The sequence below is a fragment of the Labrus bergylta genome, chromosome 19 (assembly GCF_963930695.1).
Source record: "Labrus bergylta chromosome 19, fLabBer1.1, whole genome shotgun sequence".
Classification (NCBI taxonomy): Eukaryota; Metazoa; Chordata; class Actinopteri; order Labriformes; family Labridae; genus Labrus; species Labrus bergylta.
This window is the reverse complement of record NC_089213.1, coordinates 8,075,908-8,103,194: the sequence shown is the minus strand read 5'-3', so window position 1 is coordinate 8,103,194 and position 27,287 is coordinate 8,075,908. Positions and strand designations below refer to the sequence as shown.

At 42.0% G+C, this 27,287-nt stretch overlaps 2 protein-coding genes across 3 annotated transcripts in view; one reads left to right on the top strand and one right to left on the bottom strand.

The window, feature by feature from the left end:
* The window catches only part of LOC109987541 (retinoic acid receptor beta), a 106,482-nt gene extending 89,898 nt beyond the window's left edge, over positions 1-16,584 (top strand). For both annotated transcript variants that reach the window (XM_020638646.3, XM_065948318.1), the window contains exons 6-8: positions 1,573-1,777; positions 5,965-6,123; positions 9,482-16,584. In XM_020638646.3, the coding sequence (XP_020494302.3) occupies positions 1,573-1,777; positions 5,965-6,123; positions 9,482-9,810 (693 nt within the window). In that variant the 3' untranslated portion in view covers positions 9,811-16,584. The remainder of the gene's footprint in view (positions 1-1,572; positions 1,778-5,964; positions 6,124-9,481) is intronic.
* A 689-nt stretch (positions 16,585-17,273) lies between these two features.
* top2b (DNA topoisomerase II beta) overlaps positions 17,274-27,287 on the bottom strand; it is a 29,286-nt gene continuing 19,272 nt past the window's right edge. The window contains exons 27-36 of the mRNA XM_020638642.3: positions 26,510-26,593; positions 25,505-25,699; positions 25,286-25,421; positions 24,101-24,262; positions 22,707-22,902; positions 22,344-22,426; positions 20,437-20,520; positions 19,860-19,994; positions 19,682-19,767; positions 17,274-17,728 (exon numbers count right to left, since the gene is read on the bottom strand). Of these exons, the coding sequence (XP_020494298.2) occupies positions 17,573-17,728; positions 19,682-19,767; positions 19,860-19,994; positions 20,437-20,520; positions 22,344-22,426; positions 22,707-22,902; positions 24,101-24,262; positions 25,286-25,421; positions 25,505-25,699; positions 26,510-26,593 (1,317 nt within the window). The 3' untranslated portion in view covers positions 17,274-17,572. The remainder of the gene's footprint in view (positions 17,729-19,681; positions 19,768-19,859; positions 19,995-20,436; positions 20,521-22,343; positions 22,427-22,706; positions 22,903-24,100; positions 24,263-25,285; positions 25,422-25,504; positions 25,700-26,509; positions 26,594-27,287) is intronic.

Sequence of the window (27,287 nt, the reverse complement as noted above, 5' to 3'; positions counted from 1 at the left end):
CACACATGCAGTGCAGCAGGGTACACAGAGGTTATTCTCTATGAGTGAGTCGAAGGTCATTGTTTTTTTTTCCTGCATGCTGGTTTTTATTGCTCTATATGGAAACTTGTCAGACTTGGTTCAGATTTGGGACACAGACTCTCACACTTGAGTCTGACTTCCCCAATTAGCAGTCAGTCATGTTCTGTATGTTTGGGGAATAATACTCTAAAATTAAAGCTTCTAAGACTTTAAAGTTGTAACGAAACTGACGGCTGTTTAAGGTCTTTTTAAAACAGAAATACCTTCCATTCATTATCAAGCACTGGCAACTTTTAAAGGATCATTCATGATACTTCACAGTTGGTCATTTTATGGAAAACATAAAAAATGTTGATGGCTCATCCTGCACATTGAAGTAATACTTTTTTCTATCTATTTTTTACACTTTATCAAATGGATATGTTTCCTTCCACTCTCATCCAGGCAGGTTGCCCCATGACACATGGAGTTGCTTTTCCTCTGACTAAATTGTTAGTTTGGGGTTTTTGGTTGGGGGGTTTTTTGAGCCCAGAATATTCCGTCAGATAACTCATGTTTGTAATTGTTTGAAATATTTACCACAGCAGCAGAATATAGTTTGTGTCCTCACCACTGCATGCAGATTTATTTTCCATGCCGACATTTGAGGAGTGATGAGATAATATCGTTAACCCTCTAGTCCGAGCCTGCATGTGCACGGGACATTTTTCAGCTTTAGTAGACGGCCAAATTGGGAATACTGTATGTGTTTGTCAGGTGATTTTGCAGAACAGTGCAGCAGGAGTCACCTGCCTGAATGTTTGTTAAGCACAGTGACACAAAATAAGTAAATCTTTCAGGTAAAAATTTCAGGTAAACTACCCCTGAAATCCTCCTGAGTTGCTTGTCACAGCCGATCATGCAGCACATGCATGTCACAGCGGGAGACTATCCAGGCTGTGTCCAACACAATGACAAGTGTTGCCTTTAAGTCAGTGTGTGGTGTGCACTTCAAGAAATTCACAATTCAGAACATACTGGTGGAATGAAAACATAATGAGGCATTTTCACAACGTGCATGGAGATCGTAGCGGTCGACTGCATACTGTCAATAATAGTCGCGTGCCAGTCGCAGCATATAAACGTCACCGCCCCCCAACCTCAGCCCTTTCCTGCATGTCACCCCCCCACTCTCTCCTTCCATCATTTCCTGTCCCTCTTCAGCTGTTCTAAACAATAAATGCAAAAAGCACCCCAAAAATAAATTTAACAAAAGAGCAACTCAAAAGTCTTTGAGCAAGTCATTTGCCGCTAAAATTTGTAAAAAAAAACAAATTTGATTCAGGATTAGAAATAGCAGAATTCATTTGGCTTGTATCAGAACCTTTTCCACTTTTACAGAAATGATCATCATCAGGAATGGCGTTCACACCCATGCAGCACTCCATGCATCTGATTTTGCATTACACTAAAAGGAGCTCAAAGCTAACATGCTCTTTGTCAGATCAAAACTCTGAATGTCACAAAGTTTTCTGTCCGCTCATTTCTGCCGACTTATCGTTCCTTCCACAGATCCTGCGCATCTGTACGAGATACACCCCAGACCAGGACACCATGACCTTCTCCGACGGGCTCACCCTCAACCGAACGCAGATGCACAACGCTGGCTTCGGCCCGCTCACCGACTTGGTGTTCACGTTTGCCAACCAGCTGCTGCCCATAGAGATGGACGACACAGAGACAGGCCTCCTCAGCGCCATCTGTCTCATCTCTGGAGGTGGGCGAGCCGGGGGCATTGAGTGAGGGGAGGGGTGGGAGACAGCAGGGCAGAAGGATATGAACTCAGATGGAAAGAAAAAGGACATAGATGTTAAGGAGAAGCATGTTTTCTTTTTCTTTAGACCGGTCATCACTTGTTGAAAATGTGAGGAAGTTGACTTGCCTTATCGTACTCTTACAGTTCAAACTTTAAAATTCAAACTTTTGACAAAATAAGAAGTTGAAAAAGTGACATTTGTCACCGTAATAAATCTTAAAATAGCAGAAGAAGACATTAGCTTCAAATGATCCCTTTACTAGTTTTTGAAACGCTCTGTGTATGAGAAGTACTGCTGGCTATATTTAAGATGTCTGTTGCTATTTTAACTAATACTACTTAAAGCCGTTTTCACACATGCACTCCTAAACATTTCTTGGCATTGTTAGGGGATGGGGTTGAGGGGTGAAAAAAAAAAAGCCCCAGGTCCATATTATTAACAACTTATCCAAGATGGCATACAAAGCAACGGAGTCCAACACTGTGGCAGTTAAAGCCTTCATACCAATGCTGTTAGATTAGACTTTTTCACAGTATGGAATAAAGAGGGGAAAAGAGCAAGCTGGCGAGCAGAACACAGTCGGAAGCAGTTTTATTACGTGCACCAAATTCTGGCCGCTCAGCAGTTGCAGGATAGAAATGTCATCACCCTCAGCCCCTCACTCAGTCACCCACTCACCCCCTCACTCACTCGCTCGCTCACTCACCCACTCACTCACCCCCAACTGTTTGATAACTATTTCATAGATTTATATAACTTTATAATTTATATATATATTAACAGTAAAACCAGTAGGAGACATGTTTTCCCACTCACTCACTCACTCACTCACTCACTCGCTCGCTCGCTCGCTCACTCCCCCCCAGTCACTCTCTCACTCACTCACTCCCTCACCCCATCACTCACTCACTCACTCACTCACTCACTCGCTCGCTCGCTCACTCCCCCCCAGTCACTCTCTCACTCACTCACTCCCTCACCCCCTCACTCGCTCGCTCGCTCACCCACTCCCTCACTCACTCGCTCACTCACTCACTGGCTGAATCACTCACAACATTACTGACTCACTGACTCACCCACTCCCTCACCCCCTCACTCCCTCACTCATTCACTCACTCACTCACTCACTCCCTCACCCCCTCACTCACTCACTCCCTCACTCCCTCACTTTTTTCCTGTGTGTTATCCCATTCACCTCGGTCCATCAGCGCTCTTCATTATAATCTCCTTAAAGGGAGATTTTGCATATTTTCAGCCGAAACTTTTACCCTGATTTAGGTCAATAGTTTCATATGTTCTTTGTATATCTCAGCATATGTGCAAAATGTATTGTTAGTCTAACAAAAGCATGTTCTTTTGAGTTAGAGGATGTCCTTGAAGACTTACAGACTGGTTCAGCTTCTGGTCTTACCTTTGCTTAAATTCCACACTAAAAAAAAAAAAACTACACTTCAAACAGAGAAAATGACAATGACTGAAAAATGCAGAGGATGTTATGGATGGAGAGACATCCTACAAGTTTTGGTCGACTGGATATTCAGCTGACTTGATATGTGCCTTGGTGTGGCTGGGAAAATTGCAGCAGAGCGAAGCAGATGCTGCAGCCGCTTTTGCAAAGTTTCAATTTATCCTTGCACTGCTGGTGAGGCTGCAGCACACACGGAGGAATAACTTGCAACATTGGACTCCAGTTGCCATCGTCACTGATTTGGATTGCACATAAAAGATGGTGAAAATAAAGCAACTGACTTCTGAAAATCTTGGGAAAGAAAGGCAAACTCAGGGGGCTATTGTCCTGCAAAGATTAAAATAACACAGCTAAGTGCTAAGTTTTGGGGTTTTTGAAAAACATCCTGACAATTATATTGTGTCGAGTCTCAGATAACTCGAGCCAGAGCCGATTAGATCAGCGTCTGTCTGCAAAGTCGTGTAACACTCGCCTTGTTTCTACATTGGACACGTCAAATTAAAATGATTTTGCAGCGTGATTGCATCATATATTTAGCATAAACTCAGATTTAGAGATGTAGACTGATATGAAAGATAATCAAGTGGAATGAACGAACGAATCCGCTCCACATTAAGCCGTCCCTGACTGCTCTCTGTTCTACATCTTCAGTCCGTATTGATTCCTCTTGTTAAATATTGAGCGGGGCTGCAGCTCAGTTTGGCAGGAGAGTAAGCCAGGCTCCACAGGAGTCTGAAACCAGGTCAAACACAGGTTGATATCAGTGAGGCAGCACAATCCTGACTGACAAACCATAGGGAGGACGGGAGGGGGCGGGTGAGGTGAGGGATGACATGCAGGTGTGTCACCGCAGCATCGGTTAGCTGAGTTTTCGACCGCCCAGCGGAAAAGATCCAGGATACAAAATCTCTTATGTCAGGATACACACACACACACACACATTTGTATTGTACCTACAGACAGTCCCATACTGTAGCTACTGTCAGTATGTCAGTACTGATCCAGCCCTCCGTTTCTCCCTCCTCCACCCGACATCTTCATCTCTGCTGGGTTTTATTCTCCAGTATATATTCAAATTCTGAAACCTCTGAGCCTCAGCAGATATTACCGGCTCTTGCATAATCCAGGGACAGTGTGAGACGCTTCTGATTGCATCTGCACTCGCACACCTCCACCTGCTGATTCCAGCGCACACACTGCCACCCTATGGCCGAGTCAGGAAGTGTGGGTGTGTGTTTAAGATCAGATCCAAATTGTAAAAGTTCTCATCAGTGTTTTATGTCTTTTTTTTTTTTTTAAAGCACTTTTCATTTTCTTTTTAAAACAACTTCCTTACTTACATAAGGAATATAAATATCTTCAACGTATCAAGGCTACTCTCAGACATATTTAGAGATTGTTATTTGGAAAAAGATGGTAAAACCCAGTTTGATGTTTTTAAATCATAGCGTTTGTGCTTTAAAGTAGACTTGCAGTTTCATTAATGATTTATGAATGTACTTTTTAATTATTTATTTACTCTACATGTCAAAAACAATTCCCACAACAACACGGGACACTGACAAATAACAGTTCCTCTTCTTTCTAGTTTAAGAATAGTCTTTTAGGATAAATCAAATAATTTCCTTTTTTGCATTCCAATCCCATAAACCGAACTAAACCACTCCTGGGTCTTTGATTTCAAATGTTGTGTAACACATCCTCGAAACATTGATGATTTCATTCATCAGTCAAGTCGACACTCAGCAGCGTCGCATTCTGTTAGTCAAACTTCTACTGAATTCCCGGTATGGTTTGACCCTGAAATGTAGAACAGTCGAGATTGAAGGCGTGGTTAGTGGCTTAATATGGATTTGATTTGATATGGGGCAAATGTAGAGGGGTCTGACTCTGTGTTACTCCTGCAAACTTAAAAGAGGAATGAATGGTGTTTCTTTAAACTTAATGTCACACTATGTAGGTGTGGTAGGGCAGAAAATTAGCCACTAAAATGTCTTTAACCGGAAAATAATTTAAGGTTTTATCTAAAAATCGAAACCAGAAGTGAGTTACCTGATGTGTCCCGATTTCAGGATCCTTTATTTGCTTTCCTCATAACTATCTGATCCTGTCAGAGAGCTGAAATCCCATCAGATCACACCTGATGAGGGCCGGTCTTTCCAGTGTAGCTCCTTAATATGGTGTTTAATACACTCTGTGTTGAAGGGAGGTTCAGAGGACAGGTGTTGTGTTGGTCCTCAGTGTGCAGAATCCTGGTCTCTGCATGGCTGCAGAACTTTGAATGAGACATCTGCTGATACGTCTGAGGAGTTCAGTTGTTGCTTCCTGCTGTTTGAGACTTTAAAACCCTCCATTATCAGAGCTCAAACGAAAGGATTCAAATTGCTTTTCTGCTCAACTTATCTAATTGTCAGAATCTCTGCAGAATCTCCCCTGCAGTAAATGAGTTGACATAACGAGATAAACTCCGCTTCTTAATCAAACGGGCTCCATGCTGCGTTACACGCGTCCGCCTGCAGCTTGTCTCAATCAGATAAAGCCCCAGAAATGAATTTGTCACCGTCGAGCCACAAGTCTGACTTTGTGTGTGTGTGTGTGTGTGTGTGTGTGTGTGTGTGTGTGTGTGTGTGTGTGTGTGTGTGTGTGTGTGCGTGCGCGTGTGTGCGCGTGTGCATGCAGACCGTCAGGACCTGGAGGAGCCCTCGAAGGTGGACCAGCTCCAGGAGCCCCTCCTGGAGGCTCTGAAGATCTACGTGAGGAAGCGTCGGCCCAGCAAACCCCACATGTTCCCCAAAACCCTGATGAAGATCACAGACCTGCGCAGCATCAGCGCTAAAGGTACAGGAAGGACATCGCTTATTAAGCATGTGTCATTTTATAGTTATTCCTAGCAGTCCTGTCGGGTGAGAACGCTCTACTGTACCTGAGCAAAATCATGTTTTAGCCAGAGTATGAAATGCACTTCCACATCCATACACATTTAGCAAATCTCTGTTGCATCGTCGGACACATTTCCAGTCGTAGCCTCCTTTGTAGAATAATTGTTATCCACCCTCTAAAGCTTTACAGTAACTGGGGTCTTGAGGTCCATATTACCAATTTGTACAAAATCGTTTGGTATTGCTCCAGTAGATCGTTTCAGCCAGCCGCAGTGAACCCGGCTGTAACGGCTTAATGTGCCTCATTAAAGTAGATCAACTTATCCATGGCAGACTAAAAGTGTCCGTCAATATTACATAAAGGATCCATGCAGAGGTAGACCTGTTTGAGGTCGTTTTTAGCTGGTTTATGAAAAAGACTGAGAGGCATCAATATTCATTTATGTGAGCAACAAAAGCAAACACGACGCATTTTAGGCTTCTCTGTCCCATAACGCTGGTGTTTGTGCTGGTAGCGCCCATTTTCAATACATAACCAACGCAGTTCAGCGTTTTCTTTTGGAACACGGCCGCTGGTTACTCTCACCTCTGCCTCTCTGACCAATCAGAACCAAGACGGGGCGGGGCAAAGTGATAAACTGCATGCTGCAGGATCAGCTTTAGTTCCTTTGGCAATGGCAAAAATTCTTGATGGGTGATGAATTCACAAAAAATAGATCTTTAAAGAGAGAGTCTTTATTATAAACCAATAACATCAGAGACCTACATTACTTTCTTCTAAGCCCCCAGACTCAATTCACAGAACCAGAGATTTTATGAGAAGAATACCAAAGTTTTTGTCCACAGACTGCTGCCTCGATCTGTTTGTGTTATTGAGTTGTATTGTATCTGAGCTGATCTTTGGAAACACAAAAGCCACGTTAGAAACCTGAACAAACCAGCAAATCAACGCCATGTTGGAGAGTTAAATGTTTTCTGCTAGTAAAGTCTGGTGGCTTTCACATGATCAATGTAACGGCTGTTCAAAGATCAGCTTACTCTGTCTCTGTAGCGATCCTTTCTGTAATGTTTAGAAAAACACACTAAACAGTCTAATAAAATATAGAGGATAGCAGCTAATAGATGAAACCTAGCAGCTATAGGCTAAATTGTTTTTATTTATGGATTGTGGAGACATGGGACCCTCCCAGGATATGATTTAAATCAGTGGTTCTCAACTGGTGGGTTGGGACCCAGAGGTGGGTCGTGGAGCCATTATAAGTGGGTCGTGAATGTGTGCCTTAAAAAAAACAAGTCTGTGTAGCCCTTTTTAAACATGTTTTTTTAAATCACTTACTTAATTCTGTCGCATGTTTTGTAGGTCCACAATGCACAATTTTCAGTAAATAAATCGAATTGGTTGTATAAATTAGAAATTTGGGTTGCAATTATTCACAGAGGAAGGTGGTGGGTCCTGCGGCTAGACAAGTTGAGAACCACTGATTTAAATCAATGTTAGGACATTCGAGCAGTAGTACCGTTAGCGCTAGCCTCTTGGCTAACATTAGCTCCCTCTAGACCGACTTATTTTAAGAAGAGGGGGTTTTCATTCTGAAAACAGTCTACATTTTACTGAAGCAACAATAAATAAAAAGTGTGTTTTTGTATCTTTAAGAGGTGATGGGGAGTATTTAGGTGTAAAAATAAAATGTGGTCATTGTTGTTTGTTAACCGTATCTCCCCGTGTGACGAGGCCCCAGGAAGCTTTCCCCTTTATCCCCCCTTACGGACGGCCTTGTGGGGTCACAAAGAGAAAGTACAGTATTCCTAAGAGCCTTCGTTTTCTTCAAATAAACTACAGCTTTAGTAGCTAAAACAACGTCATGATAGCATTTTATTGTAAAAGTAGTGTCTGAGAATGGTTGAGTTCCCCTGTAGCTAATAACACTTCCAAACAAACATTTACATATGAAGATTGTATTTCATTCCCAGCAGAACGCCTCGGTTATGGTAAGAACGTGACCTCACATTAACTTCTCTGCACTGGCTGCCTGATGCTGATTTGAACTCTCCAACTTTTAATGCACATTCTGGACCGGCTCATAGTGCTGAGCCTTTAACTCTGTATGAGCCTGAGTACACTTAAGATCCTCCTGCCCCTCTGCAGACCCCCCCCCCACCGCACCCGCCCCCCTAACTTTGGGATGACCTGCCTGAAGACGTTACTGTAGACGACCCTGTACTTGATCCCCTCTGTGTCTCGCTCTGTATCCTGTCTTTTACACTCTCCTTTTTGTGCGGTTGCATAGGTTTATCCTGCTGCTTTAGCAGCTTATGTTCTTACTGATACTTTTTTCTGTTTATTTGTCTCATAATCCTTTGTGTGTTGTATTTTTTAAGAAACACTTATTCTGGGTATTGCTCTTTGGTTTTATTTCTCCTTTTCATTTGACTTCCTCTAAAAGCAGCTTAACTTTTGCCTTTGAAGTTTACTTTACAAGTTAAATTATAGATGTTGTTTAATTTAGACGTTCCTCCGACTAATCACGTAATGCCAGAGGAAGCATGAAAAACAAGCCTATCACACGGCCTTATTTTAAATAAGACACCCAAAAATCTGAAACTAGAAAACAAACGCAGACTCTGTGTTCAGTAACTTTAATTTTTTGAAAGTTTTGACCTTGGCTCAGGGTCTTTATCAGTGGATGGAGCTTGCTTTGTTGTCATGGAGACAGGTCAATAATGACTAGATGCAATAAAAATGGAGACTAGGAGATTTGGTTGAGGTGCATTCTGCACTTTGGGGAACTTTAACTATTTGTGATCCAGGAGTGAGTTAATTTGTGGGGTGTGAATGACTAATGGGTAGAAAAAGTTTGCATCAGCCAGCAGCTTTGAAACGGGCTGTAATGGCTACAATGAAATCCGTCCAATAAGAGTTCTTGGGGTTTTGTCACTGACAGGCTCAGATTGTTATTTGAAGTGTCTGACAACTCTCCTATACATGATGTCAAGGTGTAAGCTGCATTTATGAAACAAAAAACACTTTTTGCACAACTCTTCTGAAAGTAGCCACACTGCAGTGAGAAATAACAGTTCTTGTATTTTAACCTTGAGGCCTTGTGACGTATTGGTTTATCACTGCCTTGATGAATCAGATTGTTTGTATCTTTTTGTTGCTTTGCTTCTTGAAAAGGTAAGCTTACGTCCAGCTCATCTCAATTACACAAACAATTCTCAGCTAGAGGATGAAAAGCCACCTGCAGGCTAATGCTATTTTCAGTATCAAGAATGAACATTGAACTTCATACTAATCACCCTAATTTTCTGTCTTGCAGGAGCAGAGCGGGTCATTTCTTTAAAGATGGAGATCCCTGGTTCCATGCCCCCACTCATCCAGGAGATGCTGGAAAACTCTGAGGGGCAAGACGGTCAGAGCAGCAGCAGCAGTGGTAGCAGCAGCAGCGGCAGTGGTAGCCGCAGCGGTAGTAGCAGCAGCAGCAGCAGCAGCAGCAGCAGCAGCAGCAGCAGCAGCACTTCAGTGGAGGCGGCGGCCAGTCCCGGCAGTAAGGACAGCAGCGCCGAGGACGTCCCTGCTGCTGAGTCACCAGAGTCGCCCGATGACACAGAGGGGGCTACAGCCACACCTCCCAGCGATGAGCCCTAGGAGGTACCCACGGGTGACTCCAAAACTCTCTCTGATATTCCTTTGCACAAAAAAAAAAAAAGGAACAGCCGGGCAAGGCTCCGAACCTCCTATAATCCCCTTGACCTTTCTCCTTTGCTTGGTATTACGTTATCTTTATATCCTATTTTTCTCCCCAAATATTTCCTCCTTGAAAAGAAAATGTTGACACGGAGGCGTCAGAGGATCAGTGCTTTGTGTATAATTCTGAATTAATCTCTTATTTGGTGTGGCGTCTCTGGGACCGGGACAGTGACAGGAGGGCATGGCCCCCCCGAAATCCGCCAGAGTTGATACTCCTCAGGTCTCCTGTGTAAATTCTTAACTGCATGACGGGAGTGATAAGTGGTTTTACTCCTCTCGCTCTCTCTCTATCTCTCTCTCTCTCTCTCTCTCTGTCCTCATCTCTTCATCTCTCGTATTGTTGGCATACGTACACTGTACATACCATTGTATGGTTAGATCTCTGTTTCTATGATGAATTTTGTGGTGCTTTTTTCATTGTCTTAAATATTCTCTTTGAGGCGATACGTTAAGGTTTAAAGCGGGGCTAATTGTAAGTCCCTCGAAAAGTTATCTAGAATGTTATTGCATATAGACATTATGGAAGTCTAATATTTTATATTTGTTCCTATATTTAAAACTGTTTTTTGTCTTTTATAACACTTCATGTCTCTACATGAGTGAGTGTACATCCACACCGCCAGAATGCAAAGCTTCTCTCCATATCGACAGCTGAGTCTGTTCAACTGTTTCCTCAAAGGAGGGAAGCACAACAGCAGAAGCCTTTGATACACACCCATCAGACCGACCGCGTCTGTTTAACTCGCAGTCTCGACATGAACCGCCGAGACCCGTCGCACAAGATTAGATTTAGAATAAGTCCGTCTATGAGATCAACTCATTTAGTGTCTGTATCCCCTCACTAAATCAGTTTACCTCACTGTCTAAACAAATCTGTTCAATTAGGTTGCCGAAATATGCCGGAGATATTTCTGCAGCAGGCTGTGATCACAGAGGACGTTTCTTTCTGTTACACTTTAACCGTGATTCAACTCATACTATGACACACTTTATATCATCATCTGGGCGGATTACGAGTCTGAAAAAGCGGATGTTGGGCCACAATTTGTTGATCCACAAGCTAAGACATCTTGAGTATTAGGCGTCCACATGTGCATTGTGGAATAAGTCTGGCTTCTCAACGGTCTACTATTTATGAACCCCATTTCCACCAAAATGATTGAGTTGTTCTTTTTTTTACTTTGTGCTAAAGTAAAAAGTCTGCAGGGCGGCAAGACATGATGTAAAAAAAAGGTGCAGAATCTTAGATGGAGGTCGAGGCGACAGAGTCTGACACTATGATCTTTTTTGTTTTAGCCTTTAAAGGCAGGGTTAAATGTCGAAAACTAGCATGATTTTGAAAGTAGCATTCCCTCAGTGCTCCGTCTGCACCCAACCCCTCCCCTCTGAGTTCCCTCAAAAGCCACGCCCCTCACTTACATACACAAGCGCCGTTGGTCCAGAAGCGGACCTCAGCTCATGCTTTGAGTGTGGGCTCGTGCACACAAGGGGTAGAGAGCGAGCAGGGAGACAGGGAGGCGTGTGATTGGTTCATCAGTTTGGTACCTCGTGGCAAGACATTGGTTGAAGTTTTTACAGCCTTACAACTGCTACAGATGACAGATTTTCTTTGTTCCTTTTTTCAGAGAACATGAGTTATTAACGTCTCTCAGGACCTAAAGACAATTTCAACCAGAATCTTAAAAAGTACAAAGAAAATTACCAACCCTGCCTTAAAGCATTAACAACACCGACCAAACTGACCTGCTGTAATACTTTTAAAAACCGTCAAAAATTATGGCTACACAGTCAAAGTGTTAAACGGAGCCTGTTTCTGTTTCGACTAGCTAACATGTAACCCTTAATGCTAAACAGAAGGCAATGATAGCCTAGCTTTAGCCTTTCCGCTAAAACCCTGAATCCAGGTCAGGTTTGGTCCATTCTCCTTGCCAAGAGAGTGAATCAATTTCCTGCTTGAAGTGACTGTAAATGAACATTTTACTTTGTCCTAATACGTCAGTGAAGACAAAATAACGAGCCAAAATTATGGCCAAAACTACAAAAAAGATTTCTGGAATAAACTCTTCGTCTTAAGCACTTGTGTTGCTAACATGTCAAAAAGCCCAAATGCAGTTTTGCATTTGGGCTTTCGATCTGATCACAGCCTTGTAGAAGCTTTGATTTTCAAACAGACGTCGGTCGATTGAGTGTGTATCCACAGCTAACAGCTTGTACTACCAACTGAACGCACGTTGGCTCTGTTATGGCCTTATGAACAGAGTTCCTGAACCCGCTCTCCCTTTTCAGAAGTGTCTTGATTGAACTGGTGAAACACGTTGGGGGGGGCAATGCAATCCTCAAAACAGACTGATGACCGGACCATGTGGGTCAGGACGATTGTACACTAATGTAGAAAGCACACGGTGGAGGGAACAGATCCCTCTCTCAATGCTCGCCTTGCTCTTCAGACTTGACAGTGTAAGCTACATTTAACGATGCAAAAGGAGATTCCAGATGACTTTTGAACCCCCTGAGAAGTGCAGTCGAGTAAAGCCTCTCTTTGGACAGCCGATCCAACTGAGCTCTTAATCTCATTGGCAGGGAAACAGGCGGTGTGTTTTACATCAGAGGAGGTGAAATTAAAAGATCCTAGAAAGCTGCTTTTCTCCACACAGCTGAGGTCACACATGACACTCAACAATAAGAAATAACCTCCATTTTCTCCACTAATAGGACCCAGATCCCTCGCTGCCCGTCAGCTCTCCCTGCAGGATAATAATTGGGTTTTTTAACAGCATAAGGGTACAAAACTAACTGAAGCACTTAAACATATTGAACCCTTGAGAAGTAGCTGTAGCTCTGAAGCTCCTGCAACCAGACGAGGAGGCTGAAAAGTTTAGGTTTAAAGAAATGAAGCACAAAAGTTACATGTGATTAATAATAATGATAATATCTGTTGGACTTGGTCAAGAGCACAACAGATGTCTCAAGCGAACTCAAATGAAGACATTTGTGCCAGCAGGTGTTGTATTTGTTTAGTCTGAATTTTCCCTTTTGTCCATCAACTATATTTAGTGAAAGGACGCATTGGTTTCTGGACCTCTTTTGAAGCCTGGGTTTGGCATTTTGGACATGCACTTTTCTTTTTGAGGGCCAGAAGTGATCATATTTGGACTAGAGGTTGGACACATGTAATGCTGTTAAATTAATCTGCACTATTATTGAGTGGATGTCTTTGCAGTGAGCAAAAGAGACAGAATGCACTGACCAAAATGCAACCCCATAACCCATCAGAGATTGTGTGATGCCGATTTAGCTTTAAGCAAATTCCTTTGAGGAGATATTTGGTCGTTGAAAGTGTCTCTAAAATTCAAGAAAAAGTGCCTTGTCCAACATTAAACAATGGCAATTGTATGCGGATTTTGTTTGCTACACCAGAAGCCCCAGAATAGTTGCAGACGCCTCGTTGGGATAAATCTTCATCCTACGTCCGCTAATGACACCAAATTGAAAAACCTGATTTAAAGGCAAAATCCAGTTGGACACCTGATTTTTGGCACAAATGTCTTTCCATACCTGCAGTCCTGAAAGCTTTTACGGAGGTATAGGCTGTATATGTGAAACAGTTCAAGTGACTAAATAAGTCGCTCTGCCTCGTGCAGATGATTTCAAAAAAGAAAGTCAGACAACCCTTCAGGGCAGTGACGGGTTCTGGGTCTCAGCAGCACATAATAATAACAAAAATCATCTGCATCCCATCCCTGCTCAGAAATACATATCATAAGGGAAACCAGAGCTGTTTCAGTTTTTTTTTTTTGTTTTTTAACGTGTTTGAATGTGAATAATGTCATGGAGTCTGTCAGAAGAATGATATGCAGTGTTAAGGAATACTTACTTCTATCTCAATGTAACATAAGAAATGCTCTCCCTCGGTTCTCTCTCTGTCTTGCTCTCCTGGTGAGAGATGAAGGGAGGCATCTTGGTGTTTTTTTCTTTTTTCTTTTTTTCTTTTTTTATTCTTGAAGATGGAAAACCTTCACAGCCGAAGAATGTCCACACCCACCCCTGAAGCATTAGGCTCCGCCCTCAGGCGCCTGACCGCAGCAGGGACTGTTATCTGTTCCTTTCGGGAAACAGCGTCACAATGCTGAATTACTCTCGTTCGTTTCTGTTGAATGTTGTACCGACGTAACTGTAATACTCTACTATCTAGCTCACTGCAGAGATGTTATATAAATGGTGTGTGCTTTGCATTCCAATTGGCAGCTCTGTGGAAAAGACGCTCTGTTATTTGTCCTTGGGAACATCGACACATCCAAGAGGGGGGGAGGGGGGAGAAGAAAAGGAGGAGGAGCTGGAACTGCGTGGGCTGATCTGAGCTCCACACGACACAAACGATTGATTGAGGACAAACAGAAGCCCACAAGTAGAAGAAACGGACGACCAAGCCACCTCAGCAGATATCGTTGATATGTTCTGTTCCTGTTTCATGTCAAACAACAGAGCTGCCCCCCCCCCCCTCCTCTCTCCTCAGCCAGGACGCCAATCAGCTGTTGTCAATCAATCAAACCCAATCAATCGACAGCTGTTTGGTTAAAAGGTCAACTAATGGACTAGGGTTGGATCGACATGGGGCTTTGAAAATGGACATTTAATCAGGTATAGTTGATGATGAAGGGAATAATCGATCAGATGCTCATAAACCGTTTGAGGTGTTTAGTTCAATCCTTTGACCCAAGGCCTTCAGGTTCTTCCAGACAACCCCCAAACACTGGTTATAGTTGGACAAATCAATACGTAATATCACTGAATCAAATGACTACAGAAATGTGTAATTTAGCATAAACCCAGAAAGCCAGGTCAGCATCCTCTGCAGCCTCTTAAGTGATTTGTTTTGGTTTTCTATCCCATAATTAACTTTAGTAAAAAAGCTTAAAATCAGTCTAACTTCCAGAAGTTACTTTACAGTACCTTTCCTGGCATTATTACGTACTTAAAGTATAGACTATTGGCATCTATATCCCCCAACATTGTAGCTCCAACCTAGCCCTACTGCTCTGTGATTGGCTGGCACTTGTTGCCTTCAGGGTCCCAATTCGAGGGCTGCTTCTATCAGAGGACGCATTGCCGTCCTCTGATACTTATGTGACCGATTGTGTCACAGAAGTGTGACTCATTCGAATGCAGCCGACATATTAACAAAGGATCCGTTCAGCGCATCCTTCATGGCAAAAGATACCCCAAGGTTTTTTACCTGATGTTAGTTATGTTGGCTAGTTCTGTTGCAGCTACTGGGGTTGCTAGGCGACAGAGGTCTACACAGACTGGATCCTTCTGAGGATGCTACCCCTGAAGTTTTTTCGATCCAAGACTTCAGGAGAAAACTGTGCGTGTCGAAAAGTCTGCTTTGATTTATCCTGTGACCTTTGATACTATGATCTGTTGGTGCCTAAAACTTACCAAGCTTTGAACATTTCCCAGAGTTAACCATGCATGTGGTTCAGTCCAGGTACAAACATTACCATGCCAACTTTTGAGGAACTTCAATTAGTTAAACATTTGGTTTATCGGGTCATGAACGGCGGTCTCCTAGGTGACCTATTGGCTCTTCTAACTAATGACAGCGGATGAACAGGGTGGTGGTCAATTGAAAAAAAAAAATGCAGAACTTTTCATACTGTCAGAAACGACACTGAATTAAATGGATCTATAATTATATTAAAAAGCAATGACGTTGTGCTCATAGGATGTTCTGTCTCCCCCAAGTGGACAAGTTAGGTGTTACAACCTCTTAGTAATATTTGGCCAAAAAAACTACTTGAAAAAGGAAAAACTACTTAATCCTTTTCTTTAATTTTGGCTGTAGAAATGCTTGTTTTGTCTTCTAAATTTTCAAAAAGGGAAAGATTACTAAGAGAGTATTTACACTTAGGAATGTCAGCGGATGAATAACCCTTGTGATGTAACATTTTGTTGCTTTCAAGTTTCATCCTTTTATGTCCTAAGGGTCACGTTTTTTTAAATTGTTTTAAGGACATGTTATCACATGAAACAAAAGAACAGTGAATCATTTTTGTGAATCAACTGAGGTGAATAGAATTGTAACTATTGGCAGCTCTGGAGACAATTTGTCGCATGTATTAGTTTACATTTTAAGTAGGAAGCTGATGTCGATTACTTCCCGCTTGCTGAGTAGCATTACGCTAACAGAAAACGCAAAGAATAGCAGAATGAAAGGTCACTATGAACCCCACATGTCGGTCTAACCCTAGTTCAAAGGAGCCAGAAAACATGACTGTGAACCTCCAAATCAATCATTAGCAGCAGTTCTGTTGTCGTCCGTCCTGAAGGTGTTCTTGGTAAAAATCACAAACTGTCCACAGTCGCCTTTTTTTCCTCTGAAAAAACCCACCACCAATCACATGCAGTGTTGTATAGTCGTGTTAATATGAGGCGAGAGGGTGGAGCAGGCAAGGGGGTGTTAAATGTTTTTTTCCCATCAGCCCTTGCTGCCGGCCCGTAAGGTGAATTGGACCTCAGGAGATGCTCCGAGGTCTGAGCTTCGATCTGAATCAGCTCTCCATTTAAATATTGTCTTTGTTTGTACATTAACATATGCTTTTTATGTTCATATACTGTTTAACTTTACCATGAACTGTCCTGGCAAAGTAATAAAATATATTTATTTTAAAATGTGTTTGTGCATCGATTTAAAAACAAACAAAAAAAAAAAAACTCATCTGTACGGGTGAGTTGACAGCAGAGCAGATTCTGTTTGGCACATTTCTATCATTTTCTGCTCTCATAAAAATGAACTCCAAGAACTGACTATAATGACAGAACCCATGTTTGAGAAAATGTTTTGTGCATTTTCATTTTATAGATTGAACCTGGTCCCAGCTGTTTACATGGAGGAGGCGGGGCTTACGACCTACGCTGCAGCCAGTCATAAGAAGGACCTCAAAATGTTTTGGCTTCACTTTCTAAAAGTGTCATGTTGTCCATCTTTTTATACAGTCTATGGCAGCAACATGTTTCTAACTTACAAGCTAGTTTTATTACTTTCATCAACAGCTACAAATTGCATCTCTCCTTTTTTTTTCTTCTAAGATCTGTTTGGGGTGTTACTCCTTCACTTGGATAGGACTGTAGAGAGAGCAGGAAACAGGGAGCAACCCGACTGCCTGGCCGTCAGTGCCCCAGCATTTCACACTATTGGTTTAGACCCCTCCTTCTTTTTGTCAACAGGAAGTACAAAACTAATGACTCTTTTTTTAACAGGAACCATGATATCCACTGAGTGTGACAGTATTAGTAAAAGAAGTTCTTTATGTTATCCTACAGTAGGTGAGTCATGAAAGAATCAGGCCGGAAACAAAACAGTCATTTCATTGTTTACTTTCAACTTCATGTTCAAAAAGTTTCGCATTATTTTAACAATTAAAATGTGCTAAAGCACAGCGTTCTAAACTTCTAAAAGCCGCTTTCGGACAAATACAGAACATTTCAATGAGCATAAAAAAAGAAACCTGTATATGTATAATAAAAAGTGTAAAACACCTACACATTAGAAATCATTGACGACACCATTAATGCAAATAAAAGGAAACAGGAAATGTACAAAAGTCTGAGGGAAAACAGAGGGAGGAGGAGTGTGTTGGGAGTGTGATCAAAGGTTGCTTTAATCGAACATGTCGTCATCGTCGATGTTGGCATGCTCGTGGTCGGACTCCACATAGTATTTCACCTCCTTCTTGGCTCGGCCGGCACGGGACGAAGTGTTCATCACACTCAGGCTGTCGTCGTCTTCAAAATCGGAGGGAGCTTTCTGCGGTTTCTACACAGAAACAAAATAAAACACTTTAGTAAAGATACCATGTAGCTCATTAATGTAGTTGCCTGAGATCTGTAAAGCTGCATTTAACACATATAGACACATACATTTTGACAGAGTCAGAGGAAGATGTCAGAGACTAATATAAATAAATACTTCAACACTGATACACTGAAGGCGCACTCACACTAGCAAAGATGTCCCGTACCATACTTAAACAGGATTGCCTGCACTCACACTGCTCCAGGAATAACCGGGCCTGAGCACGGTTACCTCTTGTATATTACGTCATAATACAGCACATGCATGACTTTACGTAATTATGAAGCGTGCTTAGTTTACAAAACAGGCGGACTTGAGAGAGAGGGGGTCACACATCAGAGAAAAACAGACCATGACAGCTACTTTGTGGCTTATTTTAAGTCATGTTAGTCAGATACAGCCAGAACACTCCAGATTTCTTGATAATGAAGGCTGTCAACGCTCTGTACCCCGTGCTTGTGATAGTGCATGAACTATACCGTGCCGAAGCACATCTCTTCAAAGTGTGCCAAGGACCAAGGAAGTGCACCGAGCTTGTGCATGAATCGGAGCGCTCACACTAGTCAAATGCCCAGTTTGAGTGCGCCCCTATTTACAATCTATATCTCCTCATGAAACAAAGAGGCTTGGACTGAGCCACACAATAATAGACTGAGGATATTAGATTTATTTCCTTTTTTTGTAAGACATGATGATGTTGTGATGTTAGTTTTAGTTCGCACATTGCTGCCTGAAGCCGATGCGCTGGCTCTTGAAGGACTTTTCCTTCTTTCTGCATGTTAGGGTTGCAGCAGCAACGGTATCAGTTAGTTGTAACTCTCAACATTATTAATGTCTTTGAGCTTCTAGTGACTTTAAGTAGTAACTGTGACGCTTCAAGCTGGCCTTTTACAAAACTGAGAAAGCTACATCCCACTTTGAAATGTGGTTCACTGAACACTAGGGGGTGTAAAGGTACACGTACTCGGACTGGACCGTTTCGGTACAGGGCTTTCGGTCAGGCGGACCGATCCGAGTACGGGCGGAACAGAAGGGCTTTAATCTGTGTTCCCACACGGACCGCAAAGCGGAAGCACACCTCAGGGTGGAGGAAGGCTGCGGCCCGCTGGTATGGGACACAGCTTTTACTTAGTGACTTGTAAAAAAAAAAAAAAAAAAAGTTCAAACATAAACTGTGCAAACTGTGCAGATTACTAGTTCCTCGAGCCCTGTCGGAAAATGTACCGAACCGAAGCTTCAAAACTGAGAACCGTACCGAACCGAAATATTTGTGTACCATTACACCCCTACTGAACACAAATACTCTTAGTCAGACGGACCTTAATCTAAGAAACAGTCCTTTGAAATGCTGGTCTTCTTCTGGCTCTGTGTTTAGTCTTATTCCATCCCGAGGTTGTACGGCTCCTTTACAGACCCTTTTGTGTAAGAGAGGGTTTCTTTTCAGTACGAGATATAACAGCTTTCTTTCAGCTCCTTTTCTCAAAAAAACTAGGTAATGGAACATATGCTTCAAAGGATTTGTTCCTACACACGTACTGCACACTACAGCTTGTTTCATTAAGATGCAAAGCAGAAGACGTAACTTAACCATGATTATATGCACCGATGCTCCTGTAAATGTTTACTTTTCGGACCAGATTCTGAAAAATACGCATTTCATGGACACCATCTGAAGTTTTTAATCGGTTCTCAACGTTGCTGGCATAATATCAAAACTTTTCCCCCCTCCGGGAAGTTTTGGGAGACCTTCACAATTGGATTCGCGATTTATATACTGGTGTGTCTTCTAATCCAGATTTGATGGTTAGTTCCAGTTAAACGTCTTCCCCCATCACTGTTTCAGTAGCATCTTTTATACATTCTACACGTCACACAGCAGCGCTTCATCCTCACAAACACAGGCATACAACTCACTCTGGCCGCTGATCTTGAAGTTTTCTTCATTGGACTGAATTCTTCTTCAGAACCGGAGCCCTTCCTCTTCCTCCCCCGACCTTTACCTGCACAAAGAGCACCAGAACAAACTTGACCGAACCCGTCACCACCAGGAGGAATGTGAATGTGCTTTATTTCATCGTTTTTGGTTGCATACCTTTAAGAGCTGGTGATGGCTTCTTGGACCCAGTGTCAGAGTCGGAGTCCCAGATGGACTTATCTGGTTTCTTTGCTTTTGGTGCTGGTGATTTCTTGGGTTTGGGGGTTGTAACAGAGGCTTTCTTAGCTGATGCTGTTCACACAAAGACACACAAACATTATAAACAACACGTAAACCTCAGCACTTTGCTGCATGTCAATCTCTCACTCTCTCCACCTAACATCTCCTGTCTCTCTTCAGCTGTCTTTCCAATAAAGACAAAAATAAATATTTTCTAAAAAAAACAAAAAAAACATCTTATATCACAACTGAAAGGTCAATCTCTGTCGGAGGTCCTTTCTGTAATTGTGTCACAAAAATAATTAAAGCTAAAGTCTACCTGTGGCAAGAACTAGCACTTACAGCACTTGCATCACTTTAAGCATTTCCCTCAGCGGGTTAAGTAACAGACATTACAGCTTGTTAGCAAGTGCCAGCTGAAGGAGCAATTCCAACACAAGTGCTTTGTAGTGTTTGTAGTGTTAGCTATGATCTTCTATTAGGGCTCCCTCTGGTGAACACTGGGAGTCATTACCTTTCATTTCTGGCGTTAGTTTGCTGAAAGAGGAATAAGTGGAAAAGATGCCCCGGTCCTCCTCGCTCTCTGACTTCGATCCGTCTGTAAGACAAGCACAGGTCAAAGTTCAGCTGCTGCACGTCCTGAGCATGTAGAGTAGACACATATCTGACTGTAATGGTAAAGCAAATCATTCCCTGTGTGTTTAGTTCTGACCCTGCTGGCTCACTTTAACAATCAAGCATTTCTATTGTGGAGAAAAGACGTACAGGTGCATTCTCTTTCTCCACATTTTGACTTTGTTTGGTGCTTACTTTTTTTTGCATGAATGTGTCAAACAAACTGATGGAGCTAATTAAGCTTAGCTAGCTCCAAAATGCACCTCGAGTCTGCAGTGCAGGATGGGGAGAGGACAATAGCACACCACTGTTTTTATGATAGTTATTTGTAGCTGTTGTTTATATTATCCTAATAATAGAAAAACTCTGTGTTGTTCTTAGCGCCATGCTAAAGCTAAATAGCATCACAGTGACATCTTATCGAGGTTGCGTCGAGTGATGTTACACGTTCTGTGATTTTGAGATCAGTTTTCTTCCATTGTGAGCCACATTGAAACAATAGTTTCTTTTAATAGACTTCTGTGCAGATCTTTGTAGACAAAGTTGTTATTTCACATATTTAGAATACTGTCTAAATACTACATTACAGCTTTCATGTGTTATTTTTTGACACATCTGCTGTTAAGACTATGCTACCTCCCGCAATCTAATGGTTCATGGTATAATTTTGAAGATGCTGTGATTACTTTCCCGTCCCATATCCCACGCCTTTATTCAATGTTCTTCAACTTCAATTTTCAATTAATATTAATTTACAGCTCCATCAAACAGGAAATGTGTGTTTCTACTTATTATTTTTGCACTGTGTGTGACTTTGTGTACTGTCAGGCTTTTAATTTATTTATTTTTTTAAATAGATCTCGGGGTGCATTCCCACCTAAGCTGTTTGGCCCGTTTGAAATTAACTCTGGTGCCCTCTGTTGGATAGTTTGTTTGGTGTGGGATGTTGTGAACGCTCAAATGAACCCTGGTGCGGACCGAAGAACCAAACCCTGGTTTTTGTTGAGTTATTACATCACCTCAAATAATTCTAACAGTTATCAAAGCCAGAGAAATCCGTAATTTTATAGTTGTAAAGTTGTGTTGTTTTGGCGGTCTCCATGACAGATACAAATGTTTATGGTTGCCATGGAAACACGCGATGTTACGTCAAAAACCGCTGCATAAGGAAGCGTGAGCTGCTGCTGAAAGCTGCCGTACTGTTGCTGTATGTGCTGCTGCGATAAAAACGTCATGTAAATTAAACTTGGATACATTAGCTTGTCGGTAAACATATTCTCTTCCTCACGTCGGTTTCGCCCGGTCGTCATGACTACGGTTATCTTGGACTTGGTTTTATTGCACGTTTATGTCTCTTATGAAGACAAAGAGAGCAGAGGATGTGACACTGTTATTTGCGACGTTTGTGCAATGAGAGTTTGCAGGAAAAACAAGAAATCACCCAAAAGTAAGTGCCTAAGGCTTTTATCTTTGTTGCCATGGTATCAAAGCAGGTATCAGTAGTGTTTGATACAACACAAGTAGAATCCAAAGTGTACATTTTGGAATCGTGACGACCCTATATAATATTAAGGTTAATATATATCGGTTTAGGACTGGACAGCCGTACAGAAGTAACTTGTATTCCACAATTTTCTGGTAAAAACAACAAATGTAGTTCAGTGTCGCCCTGAAAATGACAGAAAACTTCTCCAGTTTAAGAATTTAAATCATTACGCAGACAAGATGATGACATCACCAAACTCTACACTACAGGTTAGAAACCATGGACGGGTGTGATGACCACCAACACTGATCTGTACTCACCGCTGTCATTGCTCTTTTCAGAGAAGGTCGACTTGGTCGAGAAGAAGCTGGTTGTCTCTTTCTTTTGAGCTACAGGTGTGGACCTTCAGAGAAGCAGAAACAACTTATGTTCATCGTCATTTTCTTTTTATTCCGGGGCGTTTTTTTCGCCTTTATTTGACTTCAAACAGGTGAAAGGTGACATGAAATGACGGGGACAGAGACGAGGCATGCAACAAAGGATGACATGGTGGTATCATGGTGAGTTTGTTAGACTTGGTGCACAAAGACGCTGCAGAATGTCAGTAAGTTGAGTTTTAATCTAACACAAACAAACATTGCATCTCAACAGGTTCAGATGAGCTCCTGCTGTTTGAATCTTACGTGGTCTTTTGTTTGGAGGGAGAGAAGCAGTCTTCATCATCGTCGTCGTCGTCGTTGTTGAAGCTCTCCTTCGTCGCAGAGGAAGTGAAGTCGTCTTTGAAAGACCTCACAGGAGAAGAAGGCACATAGTCCTCCCCGTTCTCCTCTTCGTCTGCCTCCTCCTCCGAGAAGTCAAACGTGTATTTGGGTTTGGAAGCTGACAGAGAGGAGCAGATTGTGTCAAACCACATTATTCAGATTGCTGTGGATTTCTCTTGTACAATAATTATGAGTGTTGCGGCTGGGTTGCATCAGCCTGCGCCCTCAGACGCCTGAAGCGGACAGAGAATAATCAGACCGGGGAAGCGCAGACACAGTTCACAAGTTATTTTTGGCCTCGGGCTGCTTCGAGTGGAGTGAAATGAAATGCTACAAGTCGATGTGTAACCAGCTGCCTGGCGCTCGCCGTGCTGCATAATCAAAGAATTTGTACGCGTCGAAACTGAGACTGAAAGATACATAAATGATGTTGTAACAGTTTAACGAGATACAACAAGAGAATTATAATATCAAATGAGTGCTTTATTAAAACTTCAAACTCTTTGTGGGCTCAGCTCTTGATTAGTTTCAGTCAGTGAATGTATCCCGGCCCACTCCTCAAGGGGAAGAGTTTTCTTTTTTTTAAATTACATACCCAAATGTAAATTGGAGTCATGATCGCTGAGGCAACCTTTATTAGAAAAGAAACGTTTTTGGTGGTGCCGGATACCCTGGTGGTTATGTTGCACGCCCTCTGTGTAGAAGCTATAGTCCTCATCATGGTGACCGTGGGTTCAAATCTGACCTCAGCCCTTTGCTGCGTGTCGTCCCCCCACTCTCTCCTCCCAGCAGTTCCTGTCTCTCTCCAGTTGTTAAATGGTTATTAGCAGACACCTCTTCCTTAATGTTTCTCCTGCACAAAAGTTATCTAAAAAACTTTTCTAACTAAATCCTTATTTTCTAAAACCATTTTCACAAAATATTTAGATCATTAATTAATCATTTCAGGAGGACTGCTCCGGAGACTCTCCTGGCTTTGCCGTTCACATATGCTCCTCAAAGCGGGAGACCAAGTTTAGCCTTCATTGTGCTATAACTTCCTTCTCTATAAATATCAAAATATGCAGTGTGCTTAAAAAAACAAGCAGACTTTACTTTTTATCAAACAAGGTGGAAATAGTGTGGAGGACGTGTTGGCTACAACTGCAGCGATTTCAAGTGAGGGTGAGATTGATGTGTTTTCATGTTCATTAGATTACACTTCACCCCGTGTACACACAATACTTGTTTGTATTCTCTGTTAAATGAGGCTTTTATGACAGGAGGATCTCATTACCCTACAAAATTTAGACGTTTCTAAAGGGTTTTTGTTTTACCCGATTGCCTCTTGGAGATGATCTCTCGGGGGATGACGACGGGATCAGCCTCCTCCAGCTCGCTGTCTGACTTGGAATCGTCTTCAGACCAGGGGTTTCTCTTCTTCACCTTCTTTGCAGAAGAACCTTTGGGTCCTGGAGGTTTTCTGACTCTGGGAGTTCCTGCAACACAGTAAACAAGATTACCAGACTGTTTTTTTTTTTTTTTTCCTGTAGACGGTCGGTTTTCTCACTAAACTCGGGAGGAGCTCAGGGTTGTTCAATAATGGATTACAGTTTTCTCACAGTGCTGCAAAGCTTCAAAGAGACCCGTGGATAAAACTGCTTTCAAATCAGTCCAGCACAGTTTTCCTCGCAGAGAGAACGCTGTGTCATCTCTTGACAGTGATTGTTGACAAATATCCGTCTGTGCTGATAAATCATTTATCATCTGATACGGAACAATTCTATCAAATCTTCAACACTGCCTTCAAACTTCTGTCTCAAAAAGTTTGCAACTGGAAGACATTTGACTTTTTGTCCTTTCCGGATTTTTAAAGGGGGATTCTGTGGCATTTGCCTGTTTCGACTTGAGTATCTGATCTGACAACATCACAGTGTGTAAGTATTTTACACGGGTCTGTCATTAGTATTATAACAAAGAAAGTCCTTTTTGTATGTAAAACTGTTTGTGAGCTTGTCTGTGTGCTGTCTTGTGAAGTGCTCTTTCATGGGTCCTGTTGTGGAAACATTTGTTTTATGTTTTTTTGTAATCACATATTATCACCCGTTTCTATTTCAGCCCTGCTCAGAACCAAGACTGTATGGCTGCATCCTGGCGCTCTCTCGTCTGTGTGCTCTCGCCTGGATGCCTGAAGCCAAGCCCCCTGAGCTTCTTTTTCAACATAAAGCTCCGGAAATAAAAATATCAGTAGTGTAGGCCAACATGTGATATATTACAAACATACTAGGTGGTTAAAGCCTCTGTCAGGGCTGCAGGCTGAAGCTGTCTGCTTGAGCAATTCAAACCTCTTGATACCAAAATGTAAATGTAGCATTGACTTTAAAAAAAAACAAAAAAACAGCATTCTTAAAATGTCTACTTTTACTTACTTTACTACATTTGGACAGAAATGCTAGCTGCTTAATCTTTTAAAACTTCCAGGTGAAAAAGGAAATGAATATTAGTTTGAGTTGAGTACTGACCAGGTTCTTTCTTCTCCTTCCTCACACGTGCAGCTTTTGGCTTGACCACAGGGATTTCTGCCGGTGCTCCTTCAGCGCCCAAACCAATGACATCATCATCGAACTCTAACTTCACTGCAGCGTCTGCAGCGTCGCTCTGATACAAAAACACAACTTTTAATAACCCTGGATTTTCTGGCGTCTGTCTTCTTCAACAAACATTACACGGACAGTTCTCACCTTTTTCTTTCTTGACAGTTTCTTAGCTGCGTCAGATTTGATCGCCTGAGTCGGGGGCTCCACCCTGCGACCAAACGGTGAGGGCTGGGTCTCCTCCAGGTTCAGCTTCTTCGCTTTAGGTTTGCCCACCTTCCCTTTCACCAGTTTGACGGCCTTTCCTATAACCTGGTCCTCTCGCTCCTGGGCCTCCAGTTTCTAAAAAACATGGCAAATGTTAAGAAGCTATTTTTTAAGACCATAAATATACGAAGATCTGAAATAGAGGCGGAGGGACAAACAGAGTTAAAAATCTTGAAATAACCTTCACACTTATAGCTCACAGCACAGATCAGTCACACGCGCTAGTACTCTCAGCATCTCTTTGGATCAAAAAATATGTTTTCATTAAAGAATCTGGTTCAATCATTTCAACATTTTTCTGAAGACATTGCAAGTTAAAGTTTTATTCAGGCAGAGTGAGATCATCGCCTGTTTGCACCTTGAAACCTTGTGCTATGAAACATTGAAGCAGTAATTGTTGCATCAGATGACAGTATATACTGTACCTAAATAAATAAATATTTAATTTCAGAGGGAGACTTTAATACCACTACAGGTTACAGCCTCATGCCTTTACTTTAACATTTTTAAACCCTTAAGTATTTGTAACAATTTAACGGGTTAGATAAAACACCTGTTTTGTTTAGGACATGTTTATGTGCTTGAAGTTCTATGTTAAAATGATGAAGTACTTATAAGACTGAAACCAACCTCCACCAGAAAGTTGATGAACTTTTACAAGAATAAAAATTGACTCTTTTGTAAATAAGCACAGAAAAAGTAGAAGTAATTGAACACTGTTCGGTGAATGAAAAAGCTTTCTCAGCAGGGAGCGGTGAGTATGACATTTGTTGCTCCCATGCTTCAAAAGCCACCCTGTCAGGTGTTCTGAACTTTCTACATCATCTTCAGTGCTGATTAACTTTCACAGTGCATGAAGGAAAAAAAAAAGAGTAAACAACTTACATCCAGCTCCTCGACGAACACTGCCAAGTCTTCCTTCCACAGATCCTCTGGACTTTTTCTTTGCAGCTCCTGAAGCTCTCCTCTCTGCACACAAACACACATTCACTTTGTTAATCAACACGTTGGCTTTACAACTTCAGACAATGTATTTGAACTCTGGTCCTGGATCACACTCCACTGAGTTTGAGTGTGATCATTAATAAATGTAATCGCTTCAATAAAAATTCCTGACGTGACAGATTATGTCCTGGTTTAAAAGTAGCTGCTCCTCGACGTCATATACAGAATATTACCGGTACTTCTTTGAAAGTCTTGATTGTCTTTGATTGGACCCCCTGTTTGTCTCTATCCTTCTTCCAGAATCTCCCTCTATCCCATTCATCAAGCCAAGTGCAGATTCAGCAGACGGCTGTTAATCATGAGTCTGGTTCTGCTCGAGGTTTCTGCCTCTTAAACGGACGTTTTTCCTCTCCCCTGTAACTTTGATAAATGTTGCTAAGGGCAACATGATGGATTAACGCTGGGTCTTTGTAATATAGCAAAGAGTAAGGTCCTTTACCTGCTTTTTATGAAGTGTCTTGAGGTAACATTTTTTATGATTTGGCACTATATAAAGATTGACTGATTGCTGTGAGAAACAAAATCAGTGTTTTTTTCTGAATAACAGCTTTTGCATGGAGAGAAAGGCTTATTACTCTCACTGTGTTTGATCACAGCCTTTATCTAACAGTGAGCACTTAAAGGCTACATGCACTCCTCAGAACTCCTGGGTTGCTTT